The sequence below is a fragment of the Euprymna scolopes genome, chromosome 43 (genome assembly GCF_053919585.1).
Source record: "Euprymna scolopes isolate OS-2025 chromosome 43, ASM5391958v1, whole genome shotgun sequence".
Classification (NCBI taxonomy): domain Eukaryota; kingdom Metazoa; phylum Mollusca; class Cephalopoda; order Sepiida; family Sepiolidae; genus Euprymna; species Euprymna scolopes.
This window is the reverse complement of record NC_136524.1, coordinates 34,138,699-34,158,237: the sequence shown is the minus strand read 5'-3', so window position 1 is coordinate 34,158,237 and position 19,539 is coordinate 34,138,699. Positions and strand designations below refer to the sequence as shown.

The following is a 19,539-nucleotide window of genomic DNA, read 5'->3' as shown; positions in this document are numbered from 1 at the left end:
GTTTGAGAACAAAAATCAAATCAAGACCAGCAAAAATTCTAGCAACCATTTTTGGAGTAATACTTACAAAGGAAAATCTGAAAGAACATACAAGAATCATTCAGAATTGTCAGCAAAAAGACGAATAAAGAGATTAGCTTTATCCTTAGATGATATGACCTGAAGACCATTAAAAAGAGATGTAACAGACTCATCCCTATTAATAACATAGATGCTCCAAAAATGACAAGTTAACTTTGAGATGAAATAGTTTTCAATCCTTTAAGAATAGCTCAGAAATTGCTCTCTTGTGGGCATTGCTAGCTCTTCTGTAGGATTGTCTAGAAGCCTCAGAATCATTGTGATGATATTAATTGAAGTGATGATTATGATGGATGATGGTAGAAGCACAAACAGATAAAAGGAGAGTGATGTTTGGTTTGAAACTGATAAGGAATGACGATGTCAGTTCCAATAAGAAACCAATCAGCAGCAGCATTTGGAGACATACCAAAGATAGGACTCCATTGAATGTCACATAGGAAGCTGTGAAGACCACCCCAATCAGCCTCCCTGTAGTTAAATGTCTTCCTATGGAAGGGATGATCAATTGGAGACTTAACAGAAAAAAATCTCCACATCAGCATGATCAGAAGAACCTAATGGAAGAGAAGAGGAAATAAAACCTGATTCAGGAACAGAAGTGAGAAAAAGATCCAGTAAAGACGGTTGATGAAGATCGTTACCAGGAAAGTATGTAGCGAAGGTGACAATTTTGCACAAGTCATGAGACACAGAAAAGATAAGACCGATTTCACCAGCAAAATTTATGCAATTAGATTGGAGATCTTGCAAAGACAGAGGTTGACGGATGAAGTTGTAATGCATTATCAATATTGCTGGATAAAATAATGGAGCAGTCACTGTCAGAAGCGGGAATGGTATAAAAAGAAACAGGAAGTGGAGTTCAGCAAACACAATCGCAAACAGATAAAAGGACATCTATGAGATTCAAGATTAGGAATAAGTACAATGGGAAGAAAACTAGCAAGACCATGCAATAATCATCTTAAAAAAAAAAAAGAAACCAACTTTATTAGTCACCAAGCCTAAGATCATTATCAATCAATAGTTCTTAGTTCTGCAATATCAAACAATGAAATGTTACCACAATGTTCTATACTAAAAGCTACTTCATGGCACGACTGAGAAGATTCGACAAATGAAAATATGTATTTCTTTTGTATTAACTACTAAACAAAGCTGTATATTCATGCTACTTGGATTCTCTGGACTACTGTTCACATATTCAGTGTTCTTTTTACAATATGGGAATAATAAACAACATTTAGTAATAAATAGCAATTAGTAAGATTATACATGTAAAAACAAAATTCCTAGTAAAAATGTCTGCAAGGACCGTAGCGTAGTGGATAAAGTACTTGATAAAATTCAGTTGTAAAGTTACATTTTTCTCATTGCGGGCGACACTCAAAATACAATTACGGATTACTTAGAACTTTAAACCCAATGCAAGAGCAAGCTACCCCCTCCCAACCCCCAGTGGATTAAATAAATCCGTTCAAAATTCTGTGCAGATTTGAGTTTGACAAGATACACCTGAAAACAGAGATTAAGTTATGAAAATAACACTCAAGATGAAAACAGTAGTCTTGAAGAATCCAAATAATGCGAATAATCTATCCTCATTTAAAAAAATCCAGAAACAAAACATATCTTACTCTCCTACCCAAATTTTCTTACCAGTTTGTTCAAGCTGAAAATGGGACATCCTACTGGATGCCAAACATTCATCCGCTATTTTATAGATTCTGACCGTCTCTTTAAGTGCAACTGTTTAAATCTCTTGCAAGTATATTTACCAGATAGTTTTTTAAATGCTTTTTCACGAGTCCAGTTGCTCCTATAATTACTGGAATGATATAGATCTTCCTAAGTTTCCAATTTCTTTTCATGTCATACATAACACTTTGGTATTCAGTTAGCTTTTCTCTCTCAGCTCTGTTTAACCCAGCATAATTGGGGACACTAACCTCTCTTAAGGTTGTTTCTTTCTCCTTGTCCCATACCACCATGTCAGGTTTACAGGTAAGAGTTGGAATGTTGTCCAATATATTTTTATATAGACATAATTTCTATTTAAAAAAAAACAGAACAAACAAAAACAACTTTGAAATCATTTGCCAGTAGACTTCCAATTGTGTACCATGCTTTTTAGTATAGAAGACTAAGTATGTTATTATTAAGATTAAAAAAAAAAAAATGCAATAGAAGACTACCTGGAATATTTAGGAATAATAAATATCAAATAAAGCTGCTTTATGTATTTAAAAAATAAATAGGAAAAGATATTCACCGTCATGACTGGATTAGCATTCATTATGACCGGGGTTCCAGGAGAGGCAGTATAAGCCTGACCGGTGGTCTGACCAGTTAATCCATAAATTAAGGGCATAGTTTGCGGCCTGGCTGATGTGAGAGGGTAACTTCGTGGGGTCTGTACATTTGGGGAAGCATTTGTAAAGTAGTTCTGAAATAGAAAAATTTAAGTCTTTCAGTTTTCTTAGACTAATAATTTATTTTTCAAACTCTGAAAACTATATAAAAATCTGACATACATTAAGAATGTGAAAGCTAACCAAACTGTTTTTCTTTCTTTTTTTTTTTAAATTTTGTATTTTCCAGGTAAAAACACCATACTGAAGATAGACATTTTCTTTATTTAACCTTAGTTAAGTTGCTTATTAGTGTTTATTTTTATATGAGCCTGGCAATTCTTTCCAGTGTTTCAAATTATTTATCTAAGTTGCATAGTAGGAAGCTTTCAGTGCCAATTTTATTTGTAGTACAAAAGTAAAATGAATAAAGTTATTTAAGTTCAGCAAATCTTACACCTGGAAAATGCTGGGTAAACGTTAGTATTAATTATTATAATTATTAGCTAAATAAAAGCACTAATTTAATTTGAAGGATTTAAATTGTTTTTTCAAGTTTAATTTTTATAAGAAATATTTGAAAATAAATTTAATTTTATTAAATAGCATTAAAATTTTTTATTTAAATTAACACATACAAAAAAGTTAACAAATCATACTTACTTGGGGTTGACCTCTTAAATTTTGTGTTGGTGTAAACATATTTTGCGAGTTGACCCCAGGGGGAGCCGCCACTCGACCCTGTGGCACAAATCCTTGCTTACTCATATCATTGGTAAGCGAATGTTGGGTTAGCTTTTGGTAAGCCTTGGAGAGAGGGAATAAAAAAAATAATTACAAGATATTCAAAACATGCTTAATAAAAGGGCTGAGAGAAGAGACATGCACACATGCAGAGAAAAAGGACAATTTTAGAGAAAGATAAAAAATTAAAACAATTATCAATCATTGAGATGTAAAAAAAAAAAAAAAAAAAAAAAAAAAAATTTTTTTTTTCCAATGCAGATTTCAATTGTTTTAGTATATAATTAATGTCATCTTATATATAAAAGACCCTCCCAACCTTTGTGGTAAAGTTTGTTTTTTTTGTATGATACATAATTGAATTTTTTTTTGTATATTGATCATTGTACTAAAAAATTGTATTTCCAATAGATTTTTTTTTATGTTGTTGTTGGTTAGTCACAAAGGGGAGGAACTTTTACATTCACATGCGAAATCCTCTATCATCCATAGTAACAATAACACATTTAATAAGATTTTTTTATTTTTATAATTCACCAATAGTAAATCATATTTAAAGTGTTTTCATTTGGGGAGGGGGGGGGGGAATAATAAAAAAAGTTTTAGCAGGTGAGTATGAGGATCGAACCCGAAAAGTTGGAAATTAAAGTCTGAGAGGGAGAGAGAGAAAAAAAAAAAAAAAAAAAAAAAAAAGAAAGAAAAAAAAAAAAAGAAAGAAAAAAAAAAAAGAAAGAAAAAAAAAAAAGAAAGAAAAAAAAATGTGCGACGTTAACCACTGGGCCACCGTGACATACTAATGGAAACCCGTTCGAATTTATTTAATTACTTAGAATTGACAGGTGCACGTTTTAAGGACTTAATGAGGTCAACTTTGACTGCGGGGAAGTATTATATTTAATGCGGGAACGCTTTTCTTATTTTTATTTTCCCAAGGTGTTTTTTTTTTGGGGGGGGGGGACTCCCCTTGTCCAAATTGAATAGCAATTGTCTGATATAAGGAAAATATTTCCACATTGATCAAAGCTGATTGCTTTCAGACATTTCCGGCGATCGCGACCGGAAAAATACCGCCAGAATTAGTGTCGCTTTTATTATACGAAAAAGCCTAATCCACATGCAGCGAGTGAAAATGTTGAATATTTATCTTTTTGAGTCGAGCAAATTAAATAGACAGGCGACCTCCGTTGTTAACTCTGAGATATTATGATTTATATGTGATATAAAAAGTTTTAAGAAGTTGTGAGCCGACCGAACACCTTCTCGGAAAAAAGCCTTTCTTGGACATACACAAAAAGTGAACATACATACACACATTTTATCTTTTATATATATAGAAGAAGTACTTAGCATAATCAGGCAGTCACTTGCTATATAGATAATTGCTTTTGGGTTAACCCTTGGGTTCACGTGAAAGTATATATTTGTTTGTTTGGTCTTAAGTGGAAGGGATATCAGTGAAATTATCACTTTTGAAGGTAGTAAAGTACTTTTCAACCAGGGGGAGGGGGCATCTTTGTTGTATCATCACCAAGAAATGTCAATGGTCATGTAATAAAAAAGGTGTTACATGATAAGGGCCGTCCCCTTTTCATGTAAGTAAAAAAATAGTGAATTAGTTAAATGTAAATATGAAATAGGATAGTCAAGGATTCGAACTTACGAAGCTAGGCTTGGAATTGAGAATTCCAATCATAAGTTAAAATAAACACAGAATGTTATTATAAATGGAATGTCCAGTAAATTGTTGATTCTGTTAAAATATTTAATAAATACAAATTTGGCTGGAAACTATTCACATTCTTAGAAAGAATGCATAATAAAAATATGGATTACAGAATTAGAAGTAGGTTAAATTCCTTTGTAAAACAACAAAGAGAATGGGAAATTTCTTGGTCGTCAGAAATGATTTCAAAAAACGTGCAAATCACGCATGTTGATAACACGTGAGTTATAGTCACGTAAACCAGACATACATGTGATTTCTCAATATAGGAAAGAGTTTGAAGTTAGTTAACGAGAGCGAGATCAGTCAGATCAGAGAAGCAGAGAGGTTCAGACCGATTCTCGGTTAGAGTCAAGGCACCCTCTGGAAGCAAGAGGGGTTTAGAGATAACCATGTAACAACTTTGAATCCCTGAAATACAAAATCATGTCCGACCGGTCAAAGAAAAAATAAACGTATCATTATGTGTTTTTATAACTGCCGTCTTGTGTTCATCATTACGAGAAAGGTAACGTGTTTATATTATATGTACAACTGTCAAAACGTAAATGTCAAACGCACTCTCAGTCTATCTATCTATATATCAAATCTCCTCTCATTGTGTAATACATGCCATTGGCTATTGTAGTAACATGTATACTGTCTAAGAACTGTCTCTCTCTCTTTATATGTATCCTGTCTCTCATATATACAGAACTGTTTTTCTCTTTATATATACCTGTCTATATCTCATCAATGTCTCCATCTCCCAACAATATGAACACTCCTAAGACTGTTTCTATCAATCTAAGACTTTCACAAACATGAACAACCACAAATATATAACAAGAACACTAAATAAGAACAACGAAACATATACGCATATTTGGTACCTTCTAAAAATAAAACGCATTACATAACAAAGGGAGAGGGAGAATCCACAGAGCCACCAAAAGAAAACACTAAAATATTTCCAACAAATAACTCCATCAAAACGAGAGAAGATTTAAAATTGAACAATATATCCTTTCCCATGGCAAGCCAACACAGAATTATGTTACTTTAATATCGAGAAACCTTTTGGGAAAAATAGATAACCCAAAACTAAGAAACAACCACCTCAAAGTGACAGAAATGTAGAACAAGTGATAGGCAATTTTAAATAGGTATTTATTTCTGAGGTGTTGGTGGCTGAGTGGTTTATGATACAGATTGACAACCTGGGTGCAGCAAGTTTGAATCCAATTCCTCCCACAGAAACACTGTCACTTAGGATGTTGGCAATTGTCACATGGTTCCTCCTGTAATTACCAAATGTCTTTCTCAAAAGAATTTTCAACAGAAAGATATTTGGGAAATCAATGTCAACAATAGAATCATAATTCATGAGAATTGATTTGAAGCAAGATAGTTTTCTCATCATAGTTGTAATTGAAAAAAGAAAGACGGAAAGGGAAAAAGGAAAGACGGAAAGGGAAAAAGGAAAGACGGAAAGGGAAAAAGGAAAGACGGAAAGGGAAAAAGGAAAGACGGAAAGGGAAAAAGGAAAGACGGAAAGGGAAAAAGGAAAGACGGAAAGGGAAAAAGGAAAGACGGAAAGGGAAAAAGGAAAGACGGAAAGGGAAAAAGGAAAGACGGAAAGGGAAAAAGGAAAGACGGAAAGGGAAAAAGGAAAGACGGAAAGGGAAAAAGGAAAGACGGAAAGGGAAAAAGGAAAGACGGAAAGGGAAAAAGGAAAGACGGAAAGGGAAAAAGGAAAGACGGAAAGGGAAAAAGGAAAGACGGAAAGGGAAAAAGGAAAGACGGAAAGGGAAAAAGGAAAGACGGAAAGGGAAAGGAAAGACGGAAAGGGAAAGGAAAGACGGAAAGAGAAAGGAAAGACGGAAAGAGAAAGGAAAGACGGAAAGAGAAAGGAAAGACGGAAAGAGAAAGGAAAGACGGAAAGGGAAAGGAAAGACGGAAAGGGAAAGGAAAGACGGAAAGGAAAGACGGAAAGGAAAGACGGAAAGGGAAAGGAAAGACGGAAAGGGAAAGGAAAGACGGAAAGGGAAAGGAAAGACGGAAAGGGAAAGACGGAAAGGGAAAGGAAAGACGGAAAGGGAAAGGAAAGACGGAAAGGGAAAGGAAAGACGGAAAGGAAAGACGGAAAGGGAAAGGAAAGACGGAAAGGGAAAGGAAAGACGGAAAGGGAAAGGAAAGACGGAAAGGGAAAGGAAAGACGGAAAGGGAAAGGAAAGATGGAAAGGGAAAGGAAAGACGGAAAGGGAAAGGAAAGACGGAAAGGGAAAGGAAAGACGGAAAGGGAAAGGAAAGACGGAAAGGGAAAGGAAAGACGGAAAGAGAAAGGAAAGGCGGAAAGAGAAAGGAAAGGCGGAAAGAGAAAGGAAAGACGGAAAGAGAAAGGAAAAGGAAAGGAAAAAGAAAGGAAAAGGAAAGGAAAAAGAAAGGAAAAGGAAAGGAAAAGGAAAAAGAAAGGAAAAAAAAAACACCTTCTGATGATGGTAGCAATTAAACCTCACATATTTTAGTCATAAGAAAGCTCATTGGAGACGTGAAAATTACAAGATAGGGGGGGGGGGGGTGAACGAGCAAATTTTACCAGGTTTGGTCCCGCAGCCATCTATTGAAACTGCAACACAATGTAGTCTTTAAGAGTTAGAGTTTAAGTCGGTATATAACCCGATTGAAATAAATGATAAATTTAAGCAGCTTATTTACAGTTTGGAACAATAGATATGAAGCCACATTTTTAAAATGTAATTCAAAAACTTAGAATTATATACGATTGAGATTGGAGATGTCTAAATTTTTACAATAAGCCTTTACCTCCTTTGCATAAAACTAAAGCTAAATATAGTTTACATTAAGATTGGATAACTAGCAACTAACTGACTTTATATAACTATAGATATAACCTCAATTCATAAAACTCACTGTCTGTGTCTCCATTTTTACAAACTATCTCCTAATACAGAAGGTCGCAGAGCGGCACAAGGCAGCTCAAATGATTGCAATTTTTGTGAATCATTTTTTTTTACAGGTCTTTACTCGGTTGAAATAGTTGCTATGGGGGTTAAAGATTGAAAGAAATGAGAACTTTGCAAGTGTAAGTAGACTTAAACTGCTCTTCTACGCATGTGCAAATATAAATTTGTACGTTAATCATAATTTATTTTTAATTATTTCTTATTCGACTGACAACGGCTGATTCAGTAACTCTGAGGCTAGAGCGTTATAAATTTTGGTTTCAGTTTCAATACTAGCTGACAGCATCCAACTCATTTTGTTTATACTTTTGAAACCATGACTATACATTGGGTACAATATAATATGAAATAATCAAAATAGAATTAACTATAATAATAAATATTACATCTGCATAAATTAAATTATCATATTTAAGCGTATTTTACGACTGGGCATATTTTACAACTAGGTGCCTCTGCTAATCTAAAATATCCTTAATTGTAATCTATTGATATGAAGTTACAATAGTTAAAGATACGTTAAACAGATCTTTAAATAAAAAACATTTTTTTGAAGATATCAATTCTAATACAAATAAAAATCAATTTCAAAAGCGGACTTTTTAAATATAACTTAATCCTAACCTCAAAACCTTGCAAACAAATATCCCATCATCTTTCGAATGTAGATGTGATGGAGTTCACATGCTCACGCTAGATATCCCAGTCCTGCATGACTGCTGCCAGGTCACACATCTCAACATTGGCATCGTTTGCAATGAGATCGGAGTCTGTATTTTTTTTTTTTTTTTTTTTTACGTAGGCATCACCACTTATCAAGGCCCAGGGACCACTCGAGGATAAGGGTTAAGAGTGTATAGTAGTCAATTGGACAATATGGTAATTGTTAATAATGGAAAATCAGTAAATTTGTTAACTTAACTGGAACGGCTTATCAAGACATTGTTTACATTGGACCTGAAGACAACCATATTGTAGTCTACTGGAATATTAATAAAGTATTAGTCTTATAAGAATCCTAAGATGCTTCAGTTGTCGAAATTTATTTGGTTCCCACCAAAACTATATATATATATATATATATATATATATATATATATTTATTTAAAAAAAAAAAACAAAAAAACACCCCACTGAAGATGGACCAGGATGGATCTGAAATTATAAAAGCATGAGAGCATTCTACTTCTGGAGTGGGTAGTAGGGTTCCACCGAAGTAGGGAAGGAGTAACTTGTCATTTACTGCTCTAGAACAATGACCTACAAAACTGAACACTTCTTGCTTTGACAATAGATGATGCAAATGAAAGTTTGTCTCAGATTTGGTCAAATGGGTATTCCATTAGGGATTTTGTACTCATGAGAAGGCGGGTGGGTATATGTACAATTCAGGCAGGTTTCTAACTTTGGAAAGTGTCCATGTTTGCAAGCCACAGAGGAGGATGTTCACCAATTTTTTAAATTTTTTTTTTGGGGGGGGGGTAGTCTCCACTTATCAAGACCCGAGAGCTACTTGAGGATAATGTTAATGAAAGTAAAGTAGTAGTGTAGTAATCGTTAATGGCATAAATTGGGTAAAATTTGATTATTTATAAGACCGGCTGAATAGGAACTTATTTACATTAGATTTGAAGGCTTCCATGTTGTATTCAACCAGGAAGCAGGCCAGCAGAACAGTGCTCCACAGGCAAGCAGTTCTGGGAAAAAAAGCTTTGCTTATGGAATCTGCATTTAGATTTAGGGATAAATAGAGAACCGAGAAAATTATATAGAGTGGTTGTACAGTCAAGTGTTTTTTTTTTTAATAAGTTTGGCAAGGAGAGACCATAGATTGGAGTTCAGTCAAGCATTTGGCCATGAAAATAGCAGTAGAGCAGAAACAAGCTCATGACGTCTCTTCTGTAGGAAAGAGGCTGATAGGAGGAGAAAAGGGTATCTACAAGTCAATACTTCAATAAGCTTTAGAATATAAGCGATAGAATATAATCCAGAAATAAAGATATTTAATCAAAAGAAATATCAAGTAGCCTTGAAAAATTGATATAATATGATAAAATAAAAGTTAAATATAATTTGATTTATCCACCTAATAGTGATCTAAAAACAGATTGGCTAAGTATTTGGGCGGGGGATAGATAAATATCTAACAAAAAATAAACTCTAAAAAATTATCAAATAGAGATATCAAAACTAGTTATTGCTGTATGGAAAATATGTAAATAATATAAAAGCAATAACAGCGGTAGTAGCAGTGGTGATAACAGTAATAATACCAATTCATGTAATTGTAGAAGCAATAACAATTGCCCATTTGACAGCCAATGTTAACTATAGATCAACCATAAATAACAAAGAAAAAGTATATATGAGAGGTAGATAAAATCTATTCAAAAGTTGATATAGCTGTATCATGACATTTGAAAATGAAAAATGCCTTTTTAGTTTTATGACAAGCAACTGTATCATGAAGACACATTAAGTGGCACAAAGATTTTTTTTTTTTTTTTTAATTTTTAAGTGGAGAACAGATCTCATGCTTTAAGTGACTGCCACACTAACTTAAAAAGAAAAACAAATCTATCTACCTGAGCATTTCCATGTCCCCAATATATATATCGTACAGATAATTGATTTTGTTGTTGTTCCTTCTTATGAAACTGATTTTTAATTTAATTAAAATTTGATTTTTAAATTTTAAATTATAAATCACATTACTTAATATTGAATTAGCTCTAGGACATTTAACTATCGAGCTTATTATATATCTAAATTACAACGAGCACTTTCTATTTCCTGTATTTTAATTAAACTAGTAATTTCACTGTTACATTAAAATACACTCAGCTCTTTAGACTATTGTTCTAATCTCCTTTAAATATATATATATATATTAGAGAGAGGACATAAAACAGCATTCTTCACCTGTAAGTAGTTATGATTTCAAAAACCAAAAGATGGAATCAATTCTCTCATTTTTTTTTTAGTCAGACGTCTGCATTTTGTCTTTATTATGTCTTACATTTCAAATAGCAAAACAACTCTTCAGAAACGAATGGATACCACTTGTTTCCAGAAATTTTCTTTTGTTTGTAAACAGATATTTTCATAGTTTACCTGGCCCTTTTCTCTTTGCATAGTAATTTGAGTGTAAGAGGAAATTGCTCCCTCTTGTAATGTCCTCTTCCCTTGATTCAGAACACACCAACAGAACACTATAAATCTAGAATGGTAAATTTACAAGCTTCTTGGCCTTTTGGCTAAGAACAAAATGTAGTATCTGTTCTCTTCTATGCTTCACCTTTTCTGTTCTTGGTCAATGGAGGAGAATTTCTTGACAGAGACAATTTTTATTTTTGTTCCTATACAGAGTGCCCCTTTTGGGAAGCTGGATTTTCTCAACATTAAAAACCGACCTTGTGTCTAACTCTGCCCCTGTGGGGAGTTAAGTAAATAGGAACACTTATGTAATCATAATTATTAATTATACTGACAAGGATGTGAGTGGTCAATGTCCAAAAAAATCCACAATTGAGATGACCTCCCAATCCAATTTCTGCACTCTTCCCTTTAATGTCAAATTTAGCATAACATAACACCATGTTAAACCCCCCTCCCAACACAAACAACTGGGCAACGATTCTTTATTATTCTTTTGTTTAGATTTACCCAAAAAGCACACACACACACCTCTAAACACCCGAGCAACGCCGGGTACCACCGCTAGTCTATATATATAAAAGGCAAAATGTGATCATTTTATGTCTCACAAAGGCTTTTTATGCTGGCATTTTCCAGGGGGTTACTATGCCTTAGAACTTTTTATATATCGTCTAAATAATATCTACGATTTGCGAACGCGCGTCACTTGTTTGGCTTTTTAGTATAAATAAAGTGAAACTAAATTCAAACGGTTCGTGTTCTCGGCTTTCGTGCCGAAACGCCCATAAAGCAATCAGCTTTTGATCAATATGGAGTTTCTCCTTATATCAGACAACTGCTATTCGATTTGGACAATCCCCTTTAAATGGGGAGCTGCTCCCCCCCTCCATCATCATCTTGGGGAAGCGAAAACTAAAAATACTGCCGCGTCATCGTAACATTCCCGCGATGACCTCATTTAGTGTCTACCTGTCAATCAAACCTCTTTCATTTGCTTTATAAGCCTTAACTTAACATGCTAATCAATTACTCTCACTCATGGTTGGCTTTTGTTTCCACCTCCGCGTCAACACTTTCGGGTTCAATCCCGCCTCCTGACCAAAACTATCTTTTTTTTTTCTTTTACACCTTTAAACACCCGGGCAACGGGGGTTTTTTTTTTCTTTTTCTTTTAATTTAAACAGGGCTATTACTTCACCTATTCTTTAGTCCCCCCTACACAGCGTTGTTATCCTAAGATTGCAGGTTCGATCTAAGAGGTTTATTTATGCCATTCACCCCCACCCCACGATTTTTTAAACCGTCTTTTTTATGATATTTAAACAGGATTATTAACCCCCCCCCCACACACACACACAAACACCCGGGGGAACGCTGGGACCCCCCTTCCACCAGTCTATATATAAAAGCGAAAATGTGTGTGTGCGTGCATGCACATTTTTTCTGTATGTTCCGCAAAGGCTTTTTTCCGGCTGCTTCTCGGCTTGCTCACTCATTCTTATAATTTTTTATATGCTACCAAGATAATATCTAACACTTATGAAACAACGTCATAAAAATCTTTTCTTTCAGCCACTTTTATCTTACAAAATTCGCACAGTAAATTCGTTTTCCCTGTTACTGCTGCTGCTACTAGTGTGATATTTGATGTAGACACCGACCTGGGGTTTTAAATGCTTATTTTCGACTCTTCTAAAGTCCCTGTCTTCATGGTGTCATGCTATGTCATCAGACTATTAACCTTAAGGCTTCGGGTTCGAGCCTACCTCCCTCCTAAAACTTTTTTTTTTTTTTCGCTTTTGACATTTTTTTTTTTTTTTTTTAATATTTAAACAGGGTTATTACTTTTAGTTTCCATCTACCCCCCCCCCCCCAACGCACACACCTACAGTTTTAACATTGAAACAAGGTTATTTATGCCAGTTTTCATATTCACCGTTTTTTTTTTTTTAATTTTATTTTTCAGATTTTTTTTAAAAAAAAGTTTTAACATCGTTCATTTTGCATCACGTTTGTTTTTCTTTTTTCCTCTCATAACGTTTGCGTTTTTTTTTTTTTTAGTTTTTGTTTTTCCGATTTTAAGAAATTTTAACATCGTTTTTTTTTTTTTTTTTTTTTTTTTCAAGATAATATTTAAACAGGGTTATTACGTCGCTTATTCTTTTGTTTGGATTTACCCCCCCCCCCCCAATGCACGCGCGCGCACACACACACACCTCTAAACATCCTGGCAATGCCGGTAGTCTTCTGTTACATAAAGGGCAAACGTGTTTGTATGTCTCAGTAAAACTTTTGAAAACCAAATCAAATAAGGGTTCCGATACTATCTTAAACAGAGATTCAGATTCATAATATGTCCAATTTAGAACAAAATAATTTTTTCTACCTTAACGACTGCAAAATCTGATGGGAAAGTCAAGTAAAATTGTCTCTAAATGATTTCAATATCTGCGCATGTGTGAACCATTCACGTCTTGGATACATAAATTTGCAATGTCATATTATAACCATCACTGTAGCCGAATGGCTTAGAGGATTGTCTTATAACTATTAGTTCTTGTGTTCGCCTCCATGTTATGGTGGACGTTTTGTTTTTTTTAAACAAATTTTTGAAAAACGTTTATTTCAGTAAGCCTTTGCATTTAAACAGGATTAAAAGATTTTTTTCAAAATATTTTTTGCTTTGTATTATTTACTTGGTTCAAAACAAATTAGAGGGATCTTTTTTTTTTTTTTATTGGCGGTTAATTAAATTTTTTTTTTATTTTATATATATATATATATATATATAGGCAGTTGATTTAAAGATAATATTAAATGTACAGATATTACTTATGTAATTTTTTTTTTTTTTTTTTTTTTTTTTAAAGAATCATATCCTCATAAAACTTTTTTCTTGCTTACATGTCCTTATTCCAAATTTGTAGCAGTGGGCTGACATCAGTAGACTTTTTTTTTTTAAAAACTTATATAAATTATTGCACACTAAAATTACAACAAAAACCATTTATCAAGTGTAGTCAAACAACTTCATTTTCTGGCCTGGGCAACGCCAGGCAACCCTGCTAGTGTACCTATTTACTATGCCTCCCCACAGGACAGAGTTAGACACCAGGGTCGTTTTTTAACGTGGAGAAAAAGTACAAAAATAAAAATTGTCTCAGTCGTGAAGGATTTCTCCTCCACCGAAAGAGAACAAGAAAATGAAGCGCAGCATCTGAAGAACAGATACCACACTTTAGAAGTTAAATGTATCTAATCTGTAATTGGCTCTTCGTTATTTTTTTTTTCTCTCTCTCCATTCTTTGGAAAAAGATTAATACAGAGCTAGAGCTAAGTAAACAAAAGTATTTTTAAAGATACTGGAAAATAGCCTACAAAATGGAAAATGGTTAGAATAGATCAACTCATTAAGGAGGAAGGCAAGATATTCAAGTTGTGCCAAGAAAAATTTACCATACTCACATTATTACAAGTTAGAAAAGCATTTCATCCAAGGCACGAAAATTGTTAAACAAAAGGTTTTTACTATAGGCTTTAAAAATAAAGGCACAAAATTCAATTCTCTTGAATATTTTGTTTAACAATTTTCGTGCCTTGGATGAAATGATTTTCTAACTTGTATCTTATCTTTTTAAGATTATATTTTTAAACTCTCCTTCTCTATTTCAGTTTGTATTTCTTCTCACACCACAACCCATTTTTGCAACCCCCTCTTTGTACTATTACAGGTCTTAATATTCTGTTTCAGTTTGTATTTCTCCTCACACCACAACTCATTTTTTGCAACCTCCTCTTTGTAATACAGGTTTGAATAATGAGAAAATCTGAATTTTTTTTTTTTTTTTTTAAACTTTAAAATAACTTCAGATTAAATTTTTTAAAACTTTTTTCAGAATAGAAAATGTTTAAAATTTAATAAGGAACATATTTCATATAGGTTTCATTAACAAATATTCAATACATAAGAAAAATAGAGATGAAAATTTCAAAAGGAATGTATAACTGGTTACGGTCAATAGTAGTCCTCGCCAGCAAAAGTCTTTGTTATTGTTATTCTATCATTATTATTTCAAACATTTTGTGGCTTGCTTTCGCGCGAGGACTAATATAACATTGGCCAGATTTTAAAAAAATGGACCTAAAAAACATTGTAGTTGTCGAATAAAAAATTTGATTTTGATTAACCAACTTCCACTTTTTTTTTTTAATTGTTGTATATCTTCACTTACAATAGAATAATATGCTTCACAGTAAAAATAATAAAAACCCAGATCTAGCAGGTTTTTGTTTTTTCCCCAAATTTTTATTTAGGATGTAGAAATTCTTAAATAGCTCTTTTTTTTTTTTTACTTGCCTTCACACAAGAGCAAAGTTAGATATCAGGTTCATTTTTAATGGGGGGGGGGGATCCAATTCCCCCAAAAAGGGCATTTTGGGTTGGAACAAAAATTAAAATTCTGTAAGTCTACAATAGTGTGCTATGGAATGATTACTAGTCTGTCGCAAAGAGATGATAGCTAGAAGCCATTTAATTTTTTTTTGTTTAATAAAGACATTTAATCATGACACTGCTCAACTTCAACTAAAAAAACAAAAAAAAACAAAAAAACATCAAAATCTTACTGCATACGTACTATGTAAACTGGGATTTTCTTACCTAAACATAAAATACTGTGAAATACTTAAAATACTGAAGAGTTGACTGTGTCTCTCACATATTGCAGCAGTAGTCAAGAAACACCAAGCACAACAGTTCCACTGACATTCACCATTATTATTCTATACCTGATATTGAGTACAGGACGTGTTGATTTGTGTGAATGAAAATTCTCGTTATATAATCTTTTTTTTTTTTTTTTTTTAAATTTATTTTCTTGCAAAAAGGTTTTATGAGTAGAAAAAAAAAATTTTTTATCATAAGATCGCTGTAAAATTTTAAATAAACTCAACCGTGTGCGTCCATATAAAAAGAATTGGTCTAGAAGAACTTCTTCATTGACTGAGGACAGAATAGATTAAGTAGCACTCTGTTTCTAGCTAAAAGGCCAAGGATGGTTAAAATTCTTTAATAGTTATCCTAAAAGAATAATCAGTTAAAAGAAATTACTTATTTTTTAATAAGAATTATTGTTCTTTACTTGCTTTTTAGTCATTTAATTTTTTTTTTCCAGATTAGTCAAATTTTTGGTTTTTAGAAGCAAAAGCAAAGGTTCATTTGTAATTTAGGTACTGACAAATTATTTACTAATTACTTACGTCTGGTTACATTCTTATTAATCAAAACCAAATTAACTTTCAGCATAGAATATTAAAAATTAATTGAATACAAAAATATTTACAAAAGAAATTTCAACACAATGGATCCAAGCAAGGCAGTGAAAAAATTGGCAAGGCTATCAAGTTTGTTTAGATGTGCACTTTGATTCCTATGAATAAACAAATTAATCTATTATGTAATTAAAGGTTTTGTGTCTGGCCATTCTTATACTCCTGCATATTAGACTTAAACCTTAAACCCAAGGTTTAAAACTAAAAAGATCACGCCACACCAGAAACTAAATATCTTATTCTAGTCAATATAAATGTCATTTTTTTAATAAACAATATTAAAACTAAATCTTTTTCATCAGAAAATTATATAACAATTTTATGATAAAAAAAAATAAAAGGCCTAATAATTTTGAAAAACTGTACTTTAGAATGTCAATAAAATTCTATTGTTTCCGTATTTATATATACATTAAGACATATTTACATAAGACGTATTTATATATACATTAAGACAGACAACTGAATAATTTTATACATTAAAATAAAACAATTTCTGATAAAGAAAATAAACTGATATATGCCCCCCCCCACACACACACAGAGGGAATTGATTAAAGTTCATAATTCGATACATAGCAAAAGTACAACTTCTGAAGAGAAGGAAAACTAAAAAAAAAAAAAAAAAAAAAAAAAAAAAAAAAAAAAAGTATGTTAGGACAAAATGAGTTTTCAGAAACCAGATGACAAAATAAGTTTGAATTTTTTTTTTCTTCAAAACATTTGTATTCACTTTTAACTTAAATCCAGACAGTACAATAGAAAAATGCATGCAGTTCAATAATGCATGGTCAATGATTAAAAGTGGATAAGTGCTTAAAAGTGGATAAGTGCTGAGTAGATAGAATAGTCGAGATAATAGGGTTAGTTGCCAAATTGAGAGAACAGGATTTTCAACATTTTCAAGACCTTCTCCAGACAGAATTCAAGTTTTCAGAACAAACTTTGATATATAAAGGATAGAAACAGATTTTTTTAATTAATATTTAAAAAATATTTTAATAGTATTTAGTTAAATTTTTAATTTCACTTCGGCTACAGCGATAAAAATGTAATAAATAACAGTAGTTTTGTGATAAGAGATAACTCTTGTATCAACAAGAATGTATTTATTTGGATTTTATTTTTTATATTCCAACACAAATCTTTACTGTATATAATACGATTCTCAAGACCTTTTCAAGACACATATTCTTAAGGGCTTTTCAGTGTAATAATAGAAATAAGGGCTTTCCAAGACGCAGCTCAAAATTCAAGACCTTTTCAAGACTGTATGAACTCTGGAGAATGAAGGATAAATAAGGACCCTGCTAGCAGACAGTGGTTTGTTTAGAAGTCTAAAAGCCATCTATCATATGTTAGTATGATAAACGAACAAAAAAAAAAAAAAAAAAAAAAAAATCCCTCATTTGCCATAACAATGTTGTGGCAAGAACTATCATAATTGCTACTTCTTTAATCATTCCAAAGAATAACTGAAGACACGACCTATACTTCAATACCACAATATCTTGATCAGTAACTGCAGTAACAAATTATCTGCATCAGTTCATACTATGTGGACCCGTGGCATAACAAATAAGAGGAATTGGCTAACAATCAATTCTAAGTGACAAGCATCTGACAGTTAAAGGTTTAATTCTTACTAAAAGCGATGTTAACTAACAATAACATAAAAAAAATACTGAATTTAAGAATTAAAGTTTACTGTTTGGTTATCATGGGATAAGATTTCATTGTATGGAAGACCAAAGTGTACATAATTTACTATAAATGTTAAAAGGTTGCCAATTAAAAAAAAAAAAAAAAAAAAAATGTAAAAATGAAAATAATCTTTATTAGAACTTTTTAACCAAATAACAAAATTTATCAAACATCAGATGGTTCAATTTTCATTCAACATTCATTTAAAATAGTAAAACTTTTATATTAAAATTTAACAGAAACAAACTTTATCAAACATTAGGTTTCAATTTGTTTTTAATTCAATCCTAAAATAGAACTTATAATTAAACAATGTGAATATTTTGTAAGAAAAGTGTTTTCATGAAATGTATCTTTAATAATAAATAATATCTATATATGATTTTGAACTGTTTTTTTTTCTTACTCAAAATTCATTAAAAAAAAAAAAAAAAAAAAAAAAAAAAAATGTATCCAATAACGAATAGTACTAAAGTGATTGCCTTATTTGCCACCGCCAGAGAAATTCCTGTAGATGACTATTGAAGCTTGCTGGACTAGTACCTCGCATAGCTCTGAATTACCTGTCTTCAATACGATTTGTATGAATGGTAGGGTCCTCTGGACTTGTGAAGTTATAGTTGTGGTTTACAACCTCATGGTTGCGCAGGGTACTAACTATATGCATATCAACCATCATTAAAAATGTCTTTGAAGAGTGCATCAGTGATATAAACATCTGCCGCTGGCATTACCACATCGGCTAATTTGTTAATGACTGAATGTTATAATACCGCTCTTTTAACTACAGCTATTACGTTTGGAATTCACAGGAAAAAAAAATCTTGTTTTAAAATATATTACAAGTTACTTTTTTTTTTTTATTAGTATAGTTAATAAATGTCACTTTATTTTACTATTAGAATATTATAAAAAATATTATAGTTAAAAAAAAAAAAAAAAGCGCTAATAAAAAAAAGTGAATGTATTTTGCCATATAAATATTGAAGCAAAATTACTAACAAAAATAAAAACAAAAAACGTACAAATTTATAATAAAATCAAACCTTTTTAATTCTAATAAAAATAATTTTCATTTTAACAATATTTTCTTTATTGGCAACCTTTTCTAAATTAAATTAGTAAATTATGTACACTTTGGTCTTCCATACAATGAAATTTTATCCCATGATAACCAGAAGTAAATAAACCTTGATTCTTGAATAAACCCTTAATTCTATGGTTTAAAGGGTTCGGTTTGAAATTCTGTATACATTCTCAAAATCCAAAAAGATGTATCTAAAAAAATAAAAATAAAATAACTAGAATAAAATTCTTTAAAAATTTCTAAATTAAAAAAAATAAAAACATACTAAGTTACATCAACAAAAACATGAAAATAAAATAAATCAATTGTCCAAATAATCCAAATCAAGCTAAAAAAAAAAAAAAAAAAAAAAAAATCCAAAACATAATTATATCCAAGTTTTTTCCCCTC

The 19,539-nt window shown here is 31.9% G+C and overlaps 1 protein-coding gene and 1 non-coding gene across 21 annotated transcripts in view; one reads left to right on the top strand and one right to left on the bottom strand.

The window, feature by feature from the left end:
• LOC145268276 (eukaryotic translation initiation factor 4 gamma 3-like) overlaps positions 1-19,539 on the bottom strand; it is a 222,638-nt gene that overhangs the window by 93,639 nt on the left and 109,460 nt on the right. For 16 of the 20 annotated variants that reach the window (XM_080123658.1, XM_080123651.1, XM_080123653.1 and 13 more), the window contains 2 exons: positions 3,099-3,242; positions 2,357-2,530 (listed from right to left, as the gene is read on the bottom strand). In XM_080123658.1, coding sequence (XP_079979784.1) covers positions 2,357-2,530; positions 3,099-3,203 — 279 coding nt within the window. In that variant the 5' untranslated portion in view covers positions 3,204-3,242. Of the gene's footprint in view, positions 1-2,356; positions 2,531-3,098; positions 3,243-19,539 lie in introns of those variants that run through there. The other 4 variants (XM_080123664.1, XM_080123668.1, XM_080123667.1 and 1 more) reach the window with 1 other exon arrangement.
• On the top strand, positions 11,106-11,302 carry LOC145268502 (U2 spliceosomal RNA). Its single transcript, XR_013864902.1, has one exon. It is a non-coding gene; the product is annotated as a U2 spliceosomal RNA (small nuclear RNA).